The sequence below is a fragment of the Parasteatoda tepidariorum genome, chromosome 4 (assembly GCF_043381705.1).
Source record: "Parasteatoda tepidariorum isolate YZ-2023 chromosome 4, CAS_Ptep_4.0, whole genome shotgun sequence".
Taxonomy (NCBI): Eukaryota; Metazoa; Arthropoda; class Arachnida; order Araneae; family Theridiidae; genus Parasteatoda; species Parasteatoda tepidariorum.
This window is the reverse complement of record NC_092207.1, coordinates 83,964,184-83,982,695: the sequence shown is the minus strand read 5'-3', so window position 1 is coordinate 83,982,695 and position 18,512 is coordinate 83,964,184. Positions and strand designations below refer to the sequence as shown.

Below are 18,512 nucleotides of genomic sequence, written 5' to 3'. Positions count from 1 at the left end.
AAATCGATAAAAGCACTTAGTACTAATGGCCAAACTTTGAGAAAGAAGTCACTCTGGCAAGTTTATTACGATGTGGAACTTTTTTCTTAAAATTTTTGAGTTTTTTTTCTTACTCCTTCTTGTTTTAAGTTTGCTTTTTAAAGAAAGTGCAGGCGCTATTTTGGAATTAGAATAGCATCTCTTAATTAAGATTGATTTTTCATTAAATTTCTTCGTCTTTTCAAAATTGATTTCAGTTTTTAATTAACATACTTTAATGGAAAGTTTATTGATTTTTACTATTTTGTATCCCCAATTTGTTCGGTAATGGATTATAATGATTTCAAAATCATCTGATTTTAAACACTTTTAATTTTGAAGTTGGTTTAGACAAATTTTAATATATGTATTTCAAAATTAAAATAAACGTGAATGTGACTAAGAAGTGTTTTAACTATTAATTTCATAGGAAAATACCAAAGTAAACATAGTTCTTATTAATTTGTATATGCATCAAACTGTAAAATTCATTATGGTGTTTAAAAAAACAGGTACTTGGTTATTTTTAAGAACCAGAAAATGCTGTTTTTGAAAGAAAAAAAAACAATATCAGATTTCAAACAGAACAGTGGGCATGTAACTTCTTTCAAAACTTCAACTTTGATTTATGACAAAGATGGAACTCAAAAGAATAAATTTAAATGATAGATTCCGCCAGAAAAAAAATCCTTCGTACACAACATAAATTATACGAGAAAATCCCTTCAATTTAGTTAAATTCTATTTAACTAATAAAAAAAACTCAACGAAATTAAACATGCCTTACATGCAATGGAATATAAAATATATGTATTTTGTGCATAACGAAATATAAGATAATATTATATATTTTGTCTAATTTTGAAGACTTTTGTATTAATTGGATAATAAAATGTAGTTTAAAATCTGTGAAAGCAAATGCAAAAGGCTTTATTTGTAGGATGCACAAGGTGTTCTTAGGGCCGGAATAGCTTGGTAGGTAAGGTTGTGGGTCCATGTCCGAGAGTTCGTGGGTTCGAACCCTGCCGGTCGTGAGTGACTAAGTAATGACTAGTGATAGTAAAGTGACTGATGCAAGTTAAATCTGTCGAGTCGCAAAATCCTCCATGTTCCCATAACAAATCAATACCTCTGAGGGACTGGACTGGAGATCGATCGTTCTCTGATTCAGGTCAAAATTTCGATCTGTGATTGAATGAATGGCTGTATGAATGGGTCCGCTCTATAAACGGGTGTGACGTATGTGGCAGAAGTCAAATTCTTGGCCATAGATTGCGCCACTGGAAAACAAGAACAATCGCACCCCCTCTGCCTAATCAGGCATACGTCTACAATAACAACAAGGTGTTCTTAGTATCATTGTCAAATATATATACTAATTGGGGATCCCAAGGTAATATTTAAGTGAGGAAAAGTAAAAACGCTGTCGAAATCTTACGAATCAATAGTAGAGCAAGCGAGACAGGAAAATTCAAAACCCGTTTGATTTCAAAAGGGCTCGAGCAGTTTTCAATTTTCCGAAGATGGTTCGCACACTGAAACATCGAGAGAGTTATTTCAATTAAATCTATTATCCAAGGTAATTAAGTATCATTGGCGTCAATAATAGTATGGTGGGTTTTTATATCTCTACTTGGTGAATTATTAACAAAATTTTTCAGTGAAATTTGCTTTTCAGTGAATAACTGATTTTTATTTTATTTCAATAGTTGCTATTAAGAGCCGTGATGGCTCAGGGGAAAGAGCGTTTGCCTTCCAATGAGGCGAACCAATGAGGTTTGCTTTCGATTGAGGCTTGCACCCATCACAGTGCTGACAGAAAATATTCTCAGTGGTAGACGGGTCATGAATTAGAGTCCCCTTGAGGTTGGGCTAACCGTGGGAGGCTTTCCGTTCCATGTAACTGAAATGCGGGTTAGTTACATCAACAAGTCTTCCACGAAGACAATACTTGATCCTGGAGTTCCCTTGTTTTCTGGATTGGGCTCAAAATTACAAGGTTACGGCCTTGAACTCTGGTAGCCGTAAACCCGAAATTGGGTCTGCTGTTCAACTCCGGTTAAAACAAAATGAATTAGCAGCTATTATCAAAATTAACTAAGTATCAATGGTGTCAATAAACGGAGAGAAAAACAATTCTGGAAAAATAAGCGTACTGCATGGTAATGGCATTTCTGGTAAAGAAAACAAACAAGAAAATAATTCGGATTACTAAAACCAGAATATATGGTACTTTAACCATTATTTGGTAATATTGCTATGAGTATGGAAACGGATTAACAGAAATTCTGGTTTTCAACTAAGTATTTATTTCCACACATTTAGTAAAAAAATACAAAACTCAAAAGTAAATTTATCTGAATAAATGGTGTTTATGCTGAAAGGCATCGTGATAAATGCAAAATTTATCACATCTTATTAAAACATATTTTATTCTTAATTCTACCAAAATAATTACCAAAGTGCTTCGGTGAAAATTACTGAGATTTTTGGTGTTTAATCAGAGCTAGAAATACAGTACATTTTACCACGTTCTGGCAGTTTTGATCACACTTTTTTCTCAGTGTAGTACATCGATTTTTCACTGTTTTACTGAAAGAATAAGTTTCTCTGTCCCTTTGTTTTTACTTCTTAATGCAAGGTTCTTTTTAAATTTCAATTTGTGCTTTTAACCAAGATTAAATAAGCATCATTGGCTTCAATAATAGTTTTTTTTAACTTTGTTCTAAAATATTTTGTTCAAACTGTTCTGGAGTTACGCGAGGGACAAGCACAGATGCAAACTCCTCATTTTATTGTAGATTCCGTAATTAAAGTAGGTAATTAAGAAATCATTATAATGTGATGTGTTTTTCTCTATTACCAATAAAAGACATTAAAATTATATCAAATATTGAGGAAAAAGAATATCTAAAGTATAACAGATTTTAAAAATAACAAAAAATTTATAGAATTCTAAATATTCCCAATTATGACAGATGAAAATTATATAAATTACAATTTAATTAAAGTATGTAATTCAAGAATACTTAAAATATGATACGTTTTTTACGATTGTCAATAAAAGAGATGGAAATTATACCAGTTATTGGTGAAAAGGAATATCCAGAATGAAATAAATTTTAAAAATGAACATTAAAATGAAAAGAATCTTAAATATTAACAATTATTAAGAAGGAAGAAAATTATATCATTTATGATGCAATTAAAGAAAAAATAAAATGTGATGCGTTTTAAAAAGAATAAAAAAAATCGGGTAGGATTCATAATATATTAAAGGGATGGAAGTTGCAGCAATTTTTGGTGAAAATGAATTACTTGAATGTCAGAAGTCGCAGAAATAATTGAAAAATTGATACAATTATTACACCAACAATTATATTACCGACTAATAAGAGGAACAGAAATTGTATCAATTATTGATGGAAGAGAACGATTAATGTGTGGTGGGTACACAAATAATAAGAATTTAAATGGGATAGTGCTATATATGCAATATTTAATTGTTAAGTGGAATGGAAATTACATCGATTATTGACCTAGAGGAATAATTAAAATATGTTAGGTTTAAAAAAGAAAAAAAATGAGATGGGAATTTTGGTAATATTAAATATTAAAAGAGATGAAATATATGCCATATATTGAAGGAAATGCAAATTAGTAGATAAGCGTTGTTGAAATAGATGAATTTCTCGTCTAACAAACTTAATCAAATGTACGTAATTTTTCCAGTCCCGAAATTGCACGTACTATTGATTTCCAAATGATAAGTGGGCAGGAACTTCTGTAAAAAGAATAATAAGTGGGATAATTTACCCTCAGGAGGTCCCTTTTGCAGGAAAATGCGGGAAACAGAAATTGTTTCTGAGAATCGATACTTTTCACAACCGTAACTGTTCTTACAGTGATGTCACGTGACCCATTAAAAATAGATTAAAATTCAATTAAGATCCTAATTTAAAGAGCTTAAGGCAAACCTCGAACCGAGAGCGGATGTATGCAGTTTTAGGTTATGACTTCAGCGATTGTTTTAAGGCAGAAAATCAGCTGGTTTGATGCGTCATGTTATCAGTATTATAAATTTTATTCTTTTTTTGCTTTTTAAACTGAGATTATGTGGTTGAATTTTTGGTGTTCGTAAATTCTTATTGTTGCCGCCTCTTGATAACTCACTAATTATCACGGTGACTATGTTTTGGGTAAAAAAGAAAGAAATGTGCTGATTATGCTCGGATTTTGAGTTTAGTTGACGTAAGGAGTAAATAAGCTGATTTAAGCTATATGGTTGATTGAATTTTAATATATGACCCGAAAAATGTCTTGCTAACAAAATTTCTTTATTGAATTATATTTTAAAAATTTAAATTCAGGTTTATTTAAATAATTTCTTATTAATTAAGGTATTTAATTAAAATGAAATATTCATACAAAAGTTTTCTTCTTTTAACTTTCTCCACTGAAAATGACGGAGAATCCTGTTTTCAAAAGTCTTATTTAAAAGTCTGTGCTCGGATTTTGAGTATGTGTCCTTAAGTAATAAATAAACAATCATTTAAATATGTTATACTAAATATTCATATTAATCATCACAAAAAAAAATCATAAATAAGTTTTAATGTCAATAAAATGTATTTCTATAAATGTTTGAGCTCTAAAAATCAATATTCCTTTTTTCAAAAATATAAACAATTCCTTGCGAAGCTAAAATTGATTAAATAATTAGCCTATAATTAATACCAGTCAAATTAATTAATTAGTCTAGTATTAAATTAGTCTAATTTAATTAGATTCTAGGGGGATTTAGGTATGTAATTGAAATAAATTTGTAGTAATTTTTAGTAATTAAAATATGCCAATTACTCTTTAATTATAAAATGAATAGAAAATTCATGTGACGGAGGTTTTGATATACGAAAAAATTTTGATGCATTGTGATAATTTACTAACGATCGCTATTATTATGTTTAAGAAAAAAAAAATTGTTTTTTTCTGATAATGCTTAGTTTTAGTATTTTGAGTTTAGATTCTCTATATAAGATGATTATAGCGTTTTCGTTAGATGGTTTTTAATGGCAATAAAATATTTCTCAATAATTTTTCTCTTTTTTGTTAATCAGTATTCTTTATTCTTAAAATGAAATAAACTTTGAGGAAATAGTAATAGTTTTCCCTTTTATAGTTTCATTGATCGATATAGATATTTAGTTAAATTAAATAATCTATTTTAAATAATTTGTTATAACTTTGCAACATCCATTTAACAACTTTTTAATTATAAGACTAATACGACTGTAAGAAATCTATATGACCGCTGTTTTTGGGTTCTAAAATTGTATTGGTGTTGTCACGGGATAATTTACTAATTTTAAAAGATAAAAATGTTAAGGAAAAAAAAAAGAATTTCGCTGATAATTCTCCGATTTTTAGTTTATCTTTCGAAAAAGGCATGCAAGTTGATCCAAGCTATGTTGTTGATTTGTTCACAATAGCAAAAAATTATGTTCTGAGAATCCTATACTTTGCTTTGTTCCGGAATCAAATTATACTGTGAGAAATTAATTTACAGTTGAATTTTAATAATTTTTCATACTGGCTCAGATATTTTATTAAAGTAAATATTAATTTAAAAAATTTTAAATTTACAATTACTTTATAAAGACATAAAAATACTGTACCAAATTAGTTTCCTTAACTCAATATTTGTATAGACTGGTCAAAATCTATAAAAAGCGAGAAGTAATCTGGTGCTGAAAAATTATTTTAATTTTCATCCTTTTTATATTATTAATGTACTGTATAATATTTATTTAAAAACTGTATAACTTTCAAAAAATGTAGTTTTTAATTGAAAAAAAGAACTTGTTTTTCCCCAAAAATTAAAATTTTAAAATGCAATGTTTAAATTAAAATTCCCCCTCGTTTTTACAATTAAAAAAGAAAAGATGTCACAGTTCAATATTTTTTGAATGTCATATAATCGTAGAAAATTGTTTCAGGAAAAGAACTGATCGAGTGTCCTGAATTATAAATGTTTGGATTACTTATTGGGAAAAAAATGAAATATTTAAGACTCATAAAAGTATAAGTAATACAGTTATTAGTTTAGTTAAAGAATTCTGATTGATTTATTATCTATTATTCTCAGATATCAAGAATATAGAAAGGGGTGGTTTTACTTCCTGGGCCACATTTATATCCGGGGGATCACGAGTCACGTAAGTTCTACTTGCATTACCGTAGTGTAACGTGACACTGCTCCAACATTTCCCCACTTAACTGGAAATCTTCAAATTTTATGATTTTTCATATACTTACCCATTTAAAATCTAGCATTTCTATTGGATTTCACTATTGTTATATATTTCACAAATTGCTCTAAAATCGATTATAGGATTTACAGACTACCCACCCTCTTAACTATCAAGCATGGTGCTGGCTAACTTCAAAATTAAAAATCTCAGAAACAAAGGATGATAGATAATTGTAGCGACGATCGGTATGTTAATAGAGAAAGCTGTAATAATGTTATACATAAATTTTAGAATTTAGTAACAAACGTTGCCAACAGATGACACTGCATAATGTATAGAGTTTATTAAAAGAATACAAATGCCGTAGTACTGTAATCTGATCTACGATATTCTAGAACCAGGAATGTCTTTTTTAAATAGATAATTTACATAGTTTAAGAATGCATAGTTGAAATGTCCTAATATAGGAAAACAACTACATTTCATGTGAAAAGCGAGGATTGATAGCTCTGGTCATCGATGGTTTGCAGCGCCACCTGCTAATTTTTAAAAAAAATCTGCCTAAAATTTTGCAGATTTCTGAATAAGCTAGCCAGTTTCATTTCTCTATTATCCTTTGTTTCCAAGATTTTTGAATTTTAATTTTGAAAACCTCAAGATCCCAGCAAGAAAAATGGAAATAGAAATAAAGGTGAAAAACAAAACACGTAAAAACGATGTTAACGTAAAAAATGTAAAAACGTAAAAACGACACGTAAAAACAAACCAACTCAGGATAGAGTTCCTACTCTTTAAGAGGTATTGTCATTCATATGAATAAAAAAAGATTCCACAAGCCTTGGAAAGAGTTGCTAGTGTTATAAGAGGGGAAAGAATTTGACTTTATAGAAGTTACAGGTTTCAGGTGCGCCAAAAGAGGATTTATCAAATTATTTCAGCCACCATCACTCCCCTAGGCTACAATGACTTTTCTTGTTTAATGAAGCTTTTTCATTAAAAATTATATCTTTCCGGTTCAGTTTCTAAACATTTTTCATTTCATCTGCAATCAAAATTATAAAAGTGGTGTGTATTTTATGCAAAAGTAGCTATGCACTGCAAGATAACGTATCGAGGATCAATGGTTTGTATGGATCTTGTCTAACTTCTTCAGATTCTGAGGATTAGTAAAAACATGAGGAGACAGCTTAAATTTTCAGTAAAAGAAAAAAGTATACAGTTAATATTTCTATCTACTGTGAGACGATGCAATGCTGGAGAAAACAGTGAATAACAAAATTGAGGAACACCCATCCATTTATTACGAAAAGTCAACTTGCGTCATCTAATTCTTGGGACAAAAGTTTAAAGAACAACCATTCCTTGTTTCTGAGTATGAATATGATATGAAATGAACTTGGAAAGAAATAGATAACCTTTTTTTTTCGAATAATAAAATTTTAAAATCCGCAGAAAATACAAATTATTGTTTTTCTTTAGTCACAATTTAAACTAGATATAAGAAACAAAAAAATTTTGCTCAGGTGTTATGTTTTTAGTATCAATTACTTCTAGGTGTCAATTTGTATCTCATGAGTAAGGCTCTCGTAGCGTTTCCTTCTATCGCGTACCGTTTTTGGGATAAGTGAACTAACTTACTGTTCCACTGCGCTGCATTTTAAATAAATATATACATATATTTATTTAATATATGAATACATTAATATATAATATGTTATTAATATATTTAATATATTAATAATATATTATAGCACATAGCCATGTTACTATGTACTATTCACCATTCTTATAAACATAGCTGCAACGTTTGCGTTTAAAAGTATGAATGTTTATTTAAGCGGGTATGAATATTTATTTAAACAACATATATATGTTATTACAATATTATTTCACTATAATTTGAATACTGTTATTTTTCAATTGCAAAGATTGTATTTAACTTTTTTTTGGCAATTAATATCAATTATTTACCTCTTATTTGAAAATTTATAAGACTTCCCAGTATGCTTGCACAAAAGAGTAACTTGTACCAAATATCTTATTCTTGCTTTTTGAATTTTCATTCCTTTTAAATCATTACAAATTAGGACTTAACCGTGCAAAGGAAAGAAAAAGAATCAAAAGAGAATGTTTATGCATGAAATGTAATTTATTTGAGTTTAAAATCTATGCTCTTTAAACTAGAATTATTTAATTTTTGTTTAATATTTTCAACTTTTGAGAAAAAAAAATATTTGTACAGATTTTAGAAATTGGTTTGAACAAATTATGAAAGGCGCAAGGACAGTCATAGATTTTTTCATTATACTCCAACAGTTTGGAATAAAATAATGTTGATGGGATATTAATACATTATAGTTAATGTTTATGTTATGGTAGATCCAGTTAGTGAGCAAAACTCTAATTTGATGTAAACTCTAATTTGAGTGATGTAAAACTCTAATTTTTATTACCAATGGTCTTTGATAAGCTTACCAGAAGCATTGGCTGGTTATTATTATTATTTAGAAATAAAATATAGTTACATTTAAACTAATTTTGCATGGTTTATTCGAATTTCATTCTAGCGTAACTGTTGTGCTGAAATATTAAATTAATCAGTATACTTTGATAAAACATATCCTATATCATAAGTAGGCTTAATTATGATTTTTCACCAGCCATTTAATTTGTAACTAAGAGAATTTTATCTTTTAAGATTTAGAACAACAAATTCTAAGAATTTCTGGATAAAATCAGTTTTTTAATTTATGAATTATCTTATGAACATTACAATTTTTACAATGCAGACTTTTCTAGTAAAGATATGATTAACTTTATAACAAATGCTCAACTATTTTCTCCTAATTAACATGTTATTTCTTTTAATTCAGGTATCCAAGCAACTCGAGATTTCCGCATAGTTTAAATTCTGCAGAAGCGAGTTGCCTGTTTAAATATTCCTGCAAGTCACTGAAGGAGCCTCTTATGAAGAGAGAGAGGATGTACCACAGCATTCGTGCCTGCTTCACGTAAAGCTTGGAAAGAAATTCGAAGGGAACATCTGCAGCGCCTGAATAACTTTGACAAACTCCCATAATGCCCCAGTTTGCGTGAAGCTAAAGGTGAAAATTTTGCATTATGAACCTCAAAACTGCATTCCTTAATCTCCTAAAATATTTAGTTAAAGTTTGACGGAATATTGTAATTCATTTAAGAGGCATTAAAATGAAGTAATTTGTTAATTTTTAAAATAAATTTAATGATGCGTAAAAAATATTAAATTAATCATTGAGCTGTTTGTTAACTAAAATTTATTTATATATTTTTCATTCTTATTAATATTTAAAATGTTGAGTAAAATTTGGCTAAGATAAGATGATTAACTTAACACAGAAGAAAATCATTTCTCATTGAAAGGGAATAATTTTAGCTTCATGGCATTAATAAAATGACTATAGTAAAATTACTTGCAAATGTAATTTTGTTACTACGGTTCCAAAATGTATAATAAGTTTCGCATTGGTGCCATAAACACTAGTGTTTTATTAACTTGTTTTCGTGGGTAAAAAGGAAATCTTAAAGCAAATTTTGTCTGCCTTTTGACTATCTAGGCTATTAAAACTTTAAATGAATCTTTGGGCTATAAAAACAATAAATTTTCAATCCTTTTCTAATCACTACGAGCAGAATTTATTGCAATTCTATCGCCACATGGAATTTATCATCAATTGAAATTCTGAACACTTTACTACCAACTAGATCACTTAATTTATAACTAACATTCTGTGTCGGATAACATTACAGTTTTTTATCGATTCCAGATCTATACAAGTAGAATTTTTGTTATAGTATCTGAAATAGAACTTATAATCAATCAATTTCCGACTCAATCAATCAATTTCTGACTAGATGAAGCAATCAAATGTCAACTAGATCTCTGTGCTTGAAGACAATTTAAGTTTATATCGCTTAATACACATATGCAGAAGCTTTCGTGATCCTTTTGAGAAACAGCAAGTATTGTCAAGTAAAGTTTTGACTGCTTTCTTTCTAGCTAGAGTGATTTGATCTCAACTGGAGCTTTATTTTACCACATTCAACTAAAATAATTAAAAACCCGAAAAAAAGATGGTATTCAAAGTGATAATCTTGAGAAAAATCGGTTATTGACAGTCTTCACCTATTACGGTTAAATGAACAGAATTTTATCAGCAAAAACTAGGCCCACAACTATTGAGAATAGAGCGCATGTTCATTGAAAGCTAGAAGATAATCACGTGATAAGCATTACGAAATCATACTTTTACTTCAGTCATCGTATGCCTAACACAATAGCGAAGGCCTAATAATCCTATCGTAATAAATGTGCAGTGAACATCTTATGAAGCCACTTTGTTCTTCGCAACTGGTTTCATACTTTAGGCAAAAGGCTAAAGGGTTAATCTGTCCATCTCAGGACCGGCTAAATAAATGTCCAAATCCCAGCATTAACACGACAATATTTCTTCTATTTCTACAATACAATGAGGTTTGATGGCAGCACCACAGTATACTGTTTAACACAAGAAAATCTAATATTTTCGATTTACCAGAGATAGTGTCACTAGATTAACTTTATAATCAATACTTCAAAGTTCTCTTGAAAAAAATAATCTCATCCTTAATCTAACTGCAATGTTCATTACCTAATGTAAAGATTCACATAATCTAACTCTAATATCCAGTTAAATTTTATTTTTGTGTTTTAAAATCATGGTATTTGTAAATAGTGACGAAACCGTATACTTTGGTATTCACGGTTTTTCAACCATACCAGTTGCAGACAGATTCAAACCAGTAAAGGTACAAAAATGATTCTAACCGTAAACTTTACGGTTTATTGGATGGACAAACAGTTTACACTTTTATTGCCGTAATTTTAGTATGAAATTTCTAGCTGCATGAAGTTATGAATAATATCATAACAAGCAATTTTAATCCATTGCCGAAAATATTCGGGACAGATGAGTCTACTTCCAGTCTCGGCCCATTAATACGAAGAAATAAACAATTTTCACAGCGTGTTCTATGTTCAGAAAAATAAGGTCGTCTCTGACTCCAAAGCTATTTTACCATAGTTCAGCTGGAATTTTCTGACGAATAGTAATAATAATATATCTCGTACTTTTGGGCAGTACAGCCCAGAGCAAGTCAAAGATGGCTTAAGGAGATTTTTTTGATCAGAATCTACAAGATGCACCTAATTTCCAATTAGTCAGCTTTGTTATTAAATGTTCCAATTCTCAGATGCATATTCATGCTAAGTGTACTGGGTAGATTTCGCACTGTTTTAACTCTTTCAGATTTTATAACTATTTTTTATTGGAATAAGTAATTAGAACATTGCCCAAACACTAACCTGAATTACCTGGGAGTCTAGCCTTGGTGTCTTCCTTCTAAACCTGTTAGGTCTGGGTAACCCATGCTTGTGGTAAACCAAACACCGGCATAGCCCGATCGACAATTCCAAAAATCTCACAACCATGAAAGATAGAGAAGACCATCACTGCAGGGTAAAAATGTGTGCAAGTTAGGATTGTTCTGAAATGTTTTAAGAAACATTTATCGCCATTTTATCGTCAATTAAAACCATAGTCTGACATAAAACTAAATGGAAGAAGATAATAAAATAAAAATATTAAATCGGAAACTTTATAAACTGGAGTTAAATTCATTTAGATTTTATACACAAAAATAACAGAAGAATTTATGAACTTTTAGAACATAAAAATATAAAATTCCAGAGCTGTTCCCCTTATAATATGAATGTACGAATATTTCCAAATGAATGCATATGACTTAACAAATAATATTTTAGACCCTGTGACGGTTTAAAGTTATCTTAAGTTTAAAATGGAGAATATTTTTTATTTAGAGACGGAAGTTTATGTATTCTATGAAATTTTCATTTTAAAATTAATTTCACGAAAAAGGAGTGCAGAAACACATTTTTCTTTAAAACAGTGTAAAACACGGAAAACTATTAAATTTTCAATCGAGGCTTTCCTCAGTAATTCGAGTTATGCGTGTGTATTAAGAATTTTTTCGGTGCGTTTTTGTTTAAAATAGAGATTGGTGTTTATTTCAGAAGAAAACAAAATCTATTTTCTGGCTCAAGAATTTAATTATTTCAAAAAAGGAATTCGATAATCGATTTTTCTAACATTTGTTTTGCGGAGGACCGTTCACGGATCACGTAAAAGAATTTCCGAACGTTACGCTGAGCAGTAACAGAGGCATTTTTAAAACAAAAATAAATAAATAAAAAATATTCGCTGAAACATCGTTCTAAAAAGTGTTCGCTATCATAATAATTTGGAAAATATGAGAAATATACTTGTTTTAAAACAGATCTATTTAATTAATTGAAAATTTTAAATATAAATTCGTGTGATAGCTAAGTAGTTATTTTCTTATGTTAAAGTTAGGGTCATTAAATTGAACTGCTCAGAATCACCTGTAGCTAGATTTAACAAATGAAAAGTTACTGAATTTGGTATGGAGACCATTAGTTGTTTACTGTTGTTGGTTGTTAAAAAAAGCTTTAAAAAATCGTCAATAGAAAACGCTGTTGTAACTTGTTAAATCGAATACAATATCGAATGTTAAATTTGAATACAATAAGGATGTCAGAGAAAAGTGCAAATTTATAACTGCGCATCACTTTAACAGCTCAGGCAATAAAAATTAACAACCCTACAAGTTTAATAGATTAGCAAATTGGCTATATAACATGAAAAGTATTTTCTGTTGAAATGAGCCAGCTTCCTCACAATGAGCCAGATTCCTCACAATACCAGAATGTGCATTGCTTACAAAGCTGCATTACTTTAATCAGTTCAATGCATCCGTGGTACTTCGTAAGTTTAGAGCTCGACAGAAACTACTCGGAGAATTTCTGATAAAACTCGGTTTCTGATTTTTAAAATCACAGTTCTAATGATCGCACATTTAATAAAAAATAAGAAACTGAAAAGTAAATTTTGCCTAATAAACGGTTTTTATGCCATCTTCAAGGGTATCATGATAAAATTATCAAATTTTACAGCATTTACCAAATTTTAACCTATATTATAAATCGATATTTTAGTTAATTTCACAAAAATTATGAACAAAGCGATTCGGTAAAAAATACTGTACTCTTTTGATATTCCTTCTATGGGTATATGGCTTCTTATGTCTTATCTACTAGGCCAAAAATACGGTAAATTTTACCACATTCTAGCAGTTTTGACCATTTGATTTTTCTAGGTGTACGTAAGGCCTTTATTGCTTTATATTTTGCGGAGAAATAATGTTTTTTTTTTTTTTTAAAAAANAAAAAAAAAAAAAAAAAAAAAAAAAAAAAAAAAAAAAAAAAAAAAAAAAAAACGCTTTCAGCATTGTGCAGTGTTATAAACAAATTTTTGAATCTAATTTACTTCGCAGAATCCTACTTCCTATGTCATATTTACATTCCACACCAAGTTTGGAACCAATTGTGTTTGATACAAAGTTTAAAACCATTTAGGTTATTAGATCGATCTACAAATGTCTCTGAAGGTGTCAAGTTAAGGAAATTACTCTGTATATGAAAATTTGCATTCATATATGATTTTCCAAAATGAAAAATACACAAATACGCTAGTCTTAGAAATATTATAAGTAACGATAATTTATATTTTTAAAGAAACTATTTATAAAGGAAAAAAACACAATAACGTTTAATTTATTTACCAGTTTAAAATTATTTTTTATTTTTTAAAAAGAAATTTGTTTTTCGGATAAATGTTTTGATATGTTTGAACAAATAAACGATTTTAAGCATTTTCCAAATTTCATTTATATTTCAAGATACTTTTTCGAAAATAAATCATTCTACAGTTTTCGCATGTATTCATTCCTACTTTCTACTTTTTTTTAAAAAACAAATCGTTCAGGAGTGCAAAATATGAAATCGTATTTCCTCGTGCGAAACTTGAAAGCACGTTTCACACTTTTAAAAACTTACAAGTGAACAGTCTAAAATAGTTTTTTCTTCTTGTTTCTGACTTAACGATCGTTAGAAATCGCAAAACATTTTAAAACGGTTTCATATTTTAAGCCCCAATACGATTATCTCTAATTTGTACTTCATTGCGTTTTAATTGTATTATTTTCAATATGTACCTGCAATTTCTTAAAAGTTATTCTAAGATTTTTCCATGTGAAGAAAAAGTATGAGTTTGACAATTTCATGTTAATGTTTTTCATTTTTTTCCATGACCATGATTCATTTTTTTCAGTATACATTTACGGTATGTTATTTGATTTGAGCGCCACTTTTATGATAAAATTAGATTTTATTTGTGCATCTTGTTTTATACAGATTTGATCTTAATGACTCCCTTCGATTACAGGTGTTCCATATCCATGTTATCTTCCAGAATTTGAAGTTGTTTGGCGAAGAATAACAGTGAGAGTGATCGCCATTGAATGGATGCCATCGCCACGCTTGGCTTCACTACTCTACAATTGGCTCTTGTTGTCGCTGGCGGCCTTCATGATGCTATCTGCGGGGGCGACCGGTGGCGAGTCAAGGTGGAATGGTGGACATGGCTGTGGTGGCGGAGAGTGGAAGTGTGGGGGAGATGATTCTATTGGTGGAGGAAATGGGAAATGCATCAGCCTCAACAAGTTTTGTGATGGTGTTGAGAATTGCGAGGATGGATCGGACGAGCCTTTAGGATGTACAAGTAAGATAGCTATCTATTAATAGAGAATTACATGGTCAAAAAGGGCCTAACTTGTATTGGTAAAGCAGTCATTAACCGAAATTGGATGAAATTAAAATGACATGAGGTTCAAAGAGGTTTAAATTCAAGTTTTCAGAAATTTTAATGCTTTTATTGCAAAACCATTGCTACATTTATTAAAAAAAAGTAGAACTTGATTTCANGGTGAGAATTTTAATTTGTGACTACCGGCCCAATTTACCATATTTTGAATAATTTCGGTCCCCAGCTTATCGAGACGATAAAGAATGGTGTGCTTCATTAAAAGGAAGATTGTCGAATTGTTATAGCAATATAAACGCATCGATTCTCAAAATAGAGTACAAATTTGAATCATGTTTAAAATATTAAGGTAAATTTAAATAATTATTGTGTATTTAAAAATAAATAAAAAAAGTTTCAAATTATTTTAAGTTAAAAATATTATTTGTAAGAATGTACCGCAGTTTGTACTGGTTGGTAAAAAAGTTAAACTGTAATTGATTCAAGCTGGAGGAACGAGATTGGCGTGTGAAATTTTAAGACATCGGATGCTGAGAATTAAAAAAAGAAGGAGTCTGGGAGTGACTGCACTGCACAGAATGGGATTACTCAATGAAATTCTATCATTTTTATTACAAAATACTTCATTACAACAAGTACTATAGAGTAATAATTAACAATTACTGTCTGAGATTGCACTGCACAGAATGGGATCACTCAATGAATTTTATTACAATAGTAATATAAGTATTATAGAGTAATAATTAACAATTTTTGTTGTTGCAAGAAGTATATTATTTCTTTGCGTAATTATTGTCTCCCGGAAAAATATATATAAAGATTGCTATACACATCATTCATGCTTGCCTTAAAACAAAAATATAGAGTAAACTGTAATCACTTATATAGTAATTTTCAGAGAAGTAAATATTATCAAATTTATTAAACTTCATCGCAAAAAGAATGCTAAGAAACTTCAAAAAGTCAAGCAATGGAAAGTGAATGTCTAAGACTCGAAAGTGTTTTATTTCCGATAAAAACTATAACGTTTTTTTAGCAGCGTATAATATGAATAAGTCATTCTATACCCCCCCCCAACTTAATGTTCATACAAGAGGTGTTAGACCTACCAGGTTAAAAAAATGAAATATTTTAGTTAAAACATGACGCAAACATTCCGATTAAAGCAATCAATTGAATCAAGCAAACTAAGCAATCGAAACTGATCCGAAGCAATTAACCACTCGAGTTGAAAAATGTCAATACGATGAGCAGTCTGATATTACAACTTTACCCGTTGGAGTCAAGTTAGGGCTACACAAATGATCCATATTATTACAATACAATAATTAAAGGAAGTGGAGAAATAAACTGATATTATTATATTGTACTTTGATCAAAAATTTGTTGAAATAATTTCGAACTAAATATTCAAAGTCAGTACGTTTTCTACATTGGTTGTTAAAAAGTTGCGTTTGCTGGTTTTAGTAAAAATAATAAGCATGCGTTAAATAAAACTTGCTTCGATTTGCTGTTATTTATTCTATATTTTCATAAATGTAATTATATAAATCACTTGAGTATCAAATCGCGGCAAAGATAGAGTGGAAAAACAAAGTCTAATTCAGTAATCTCTAATAACATCAAGCAAATTCTAGTTCATAGTTTCTTAGCTTAAAATGGTATATTGCTAACAATAGTTAGTTAATATTTACCAAATAAACTTCTAATGGCACATGAACTTGCATTTTGTTTCAACATATATTAAATGTTTTTAAAAATTTAAGGAATTTTACATGCTAAAAAGTTTTGAATTTCTGTTAAAAACGAATTTAACAAAAAAGAAGATTTCATAATAATATTAACTAATTGTCCATAGTAAATAATGTGGGACACGTGCCTAGTTAGTATTTTTCTAAAAGGGGTGTTTTTCCCAGTCTTCGTTTACTGAAAAACAATATAACTTCATTTCAATAGCTAAAGTAATTTCGCAATTTTGTCAGTTGCTTGCGTTATAAGGAACAGGGATTGAAATAGGATTACGTAATAAAAAAAAATGTAATAAACCCTTTTATTTAATTATCAAAAACAAAGTGTTTCATTGCATATCGTTTCGTAGGAGAAAAGTTAACAAGATTCTAGTAAATTTTCGAACATCTTGATTTTTAAAGCATCTTTTGCCTCGAGATGTAACCTGGTCGATAAAGACGGTAGATAAGCCTTTTGTTGCTTAAAGTACCACAATGCTTGGGTTTGTCTAGGTCCTACTCTTAATAAAAGGGAATTTCCTTAGCTTGTATTTTTAGTATTGTTTGCTGTTAAAATAATTAAAGTTACCAAGTTAAAATATGGATTTTTGAAAAAAATTGTACATGGTAAAAATAAAATAATTACAGATTCGTTATTTTCAGCAAAAAATATATAGTAAACACATATTTAATCGAAAAGCCCTTTTTCATGCTTGTACAATGTAGTTTCAAATTTAATCTGTAATATGTCTTACTATTTACGAGATAAATAAGTCTAAATAAACTAGTGGCAAAATTATAAGATAAAAGAAGAGAGATGAAAATGTTTTTATTTCATACTTCTGCAATGAAAAATGATCTGAATTGTCTCAATGAAGAAACCTGGAAGAAAAGAGCTTAACAATGTTTGCGAATAAAAACACTGGCAACCTTTTATTTACCCTTACATTCTTGTTCTGTTTTTCCTTCAAGCTAACTATAATCGATTTTATGTTTTTCTATTACTTTTTTATTTCATTTTTTGGAGAAGATTCCTTCAGTTTTTTTTTTCTTTCCCGTTTTTTATTTAAGGAAAAAGAGGTGGAAAAAGGAATGGGAGCTATTTATTCAGCTAAAGAAAACAAAATGAGGAAACTTTTATGCGAAGCTCATTGATTATTTTTTTCTTCTTCTTTCCATAACCATAACGGAAAAGAAGCATCTGGCTATCAATATTTTAATATTTATTTTATTTATTTGCATTTGCATTAAGCTTTGAAATTTCTTTCCTCTCTCTCCAGATCTGATTGATGGTCATTTCAATATAAATTCGAGATGCTTACTGAAATCTTGTTTTTAAAGGTACAATACAGCAATACATCATTTCCCCCTCCCGAAAAATCTAATTTTTACTTCGGAGAAAAATTCTTATTTTGAATGAAAATAAACCAGTGTGAATGGGACAACATCATTATTTTTCAAAAAATAGTTCCATAAATGTTTTTAAATTTGTTTTACATATATACCTTTGAAGGAGAATGTGGACAAGGAAGACGGAGTAAGCTTCAAAAGTTTTTTTTGTAGTCAAACCTTAGAACCTGAAACATACAAAAAGCCTTCGGTTTTTCTCCTTGAACAATGTTCTTCTCCTTCGATCTGATTGATGGTCAATTTAATAAACTTCGAAATGCTTACTGACATTCTGATTTTGAAGACACATTACAGCATTGCATCATTTCCCTCTTGACAATCTAACTTAA

General features: G+C 29.4%; 1 protein-coding gene across 1 annotated transcript in view; it reads left to right on the top strand.

Annotated features, from left to right (window-relative positions):
* Nucleotides 1–18,512, top strand: part of LOC107452130 (uncharacterized) — an 81,758-nt gene that overhangs the window by 38,616 nt on the left and 24,630 nt on the right. The window contains exons 2-3 of the mRNA XM_071180129.1: nt 9,143–9,373; nt 14,669–15,004. Coding sequence (XP_071036230.1) covers nt 14,749–15,004 — 256 coding nt within the window. The 5' untranslated portion in view covers nt 9,143–9,373; nt 14,669–14,748. The remainder of the gene's footprint in view (nt 1–9,142; nt 9,374–14,668; nt 15,005–18,512) is intronic.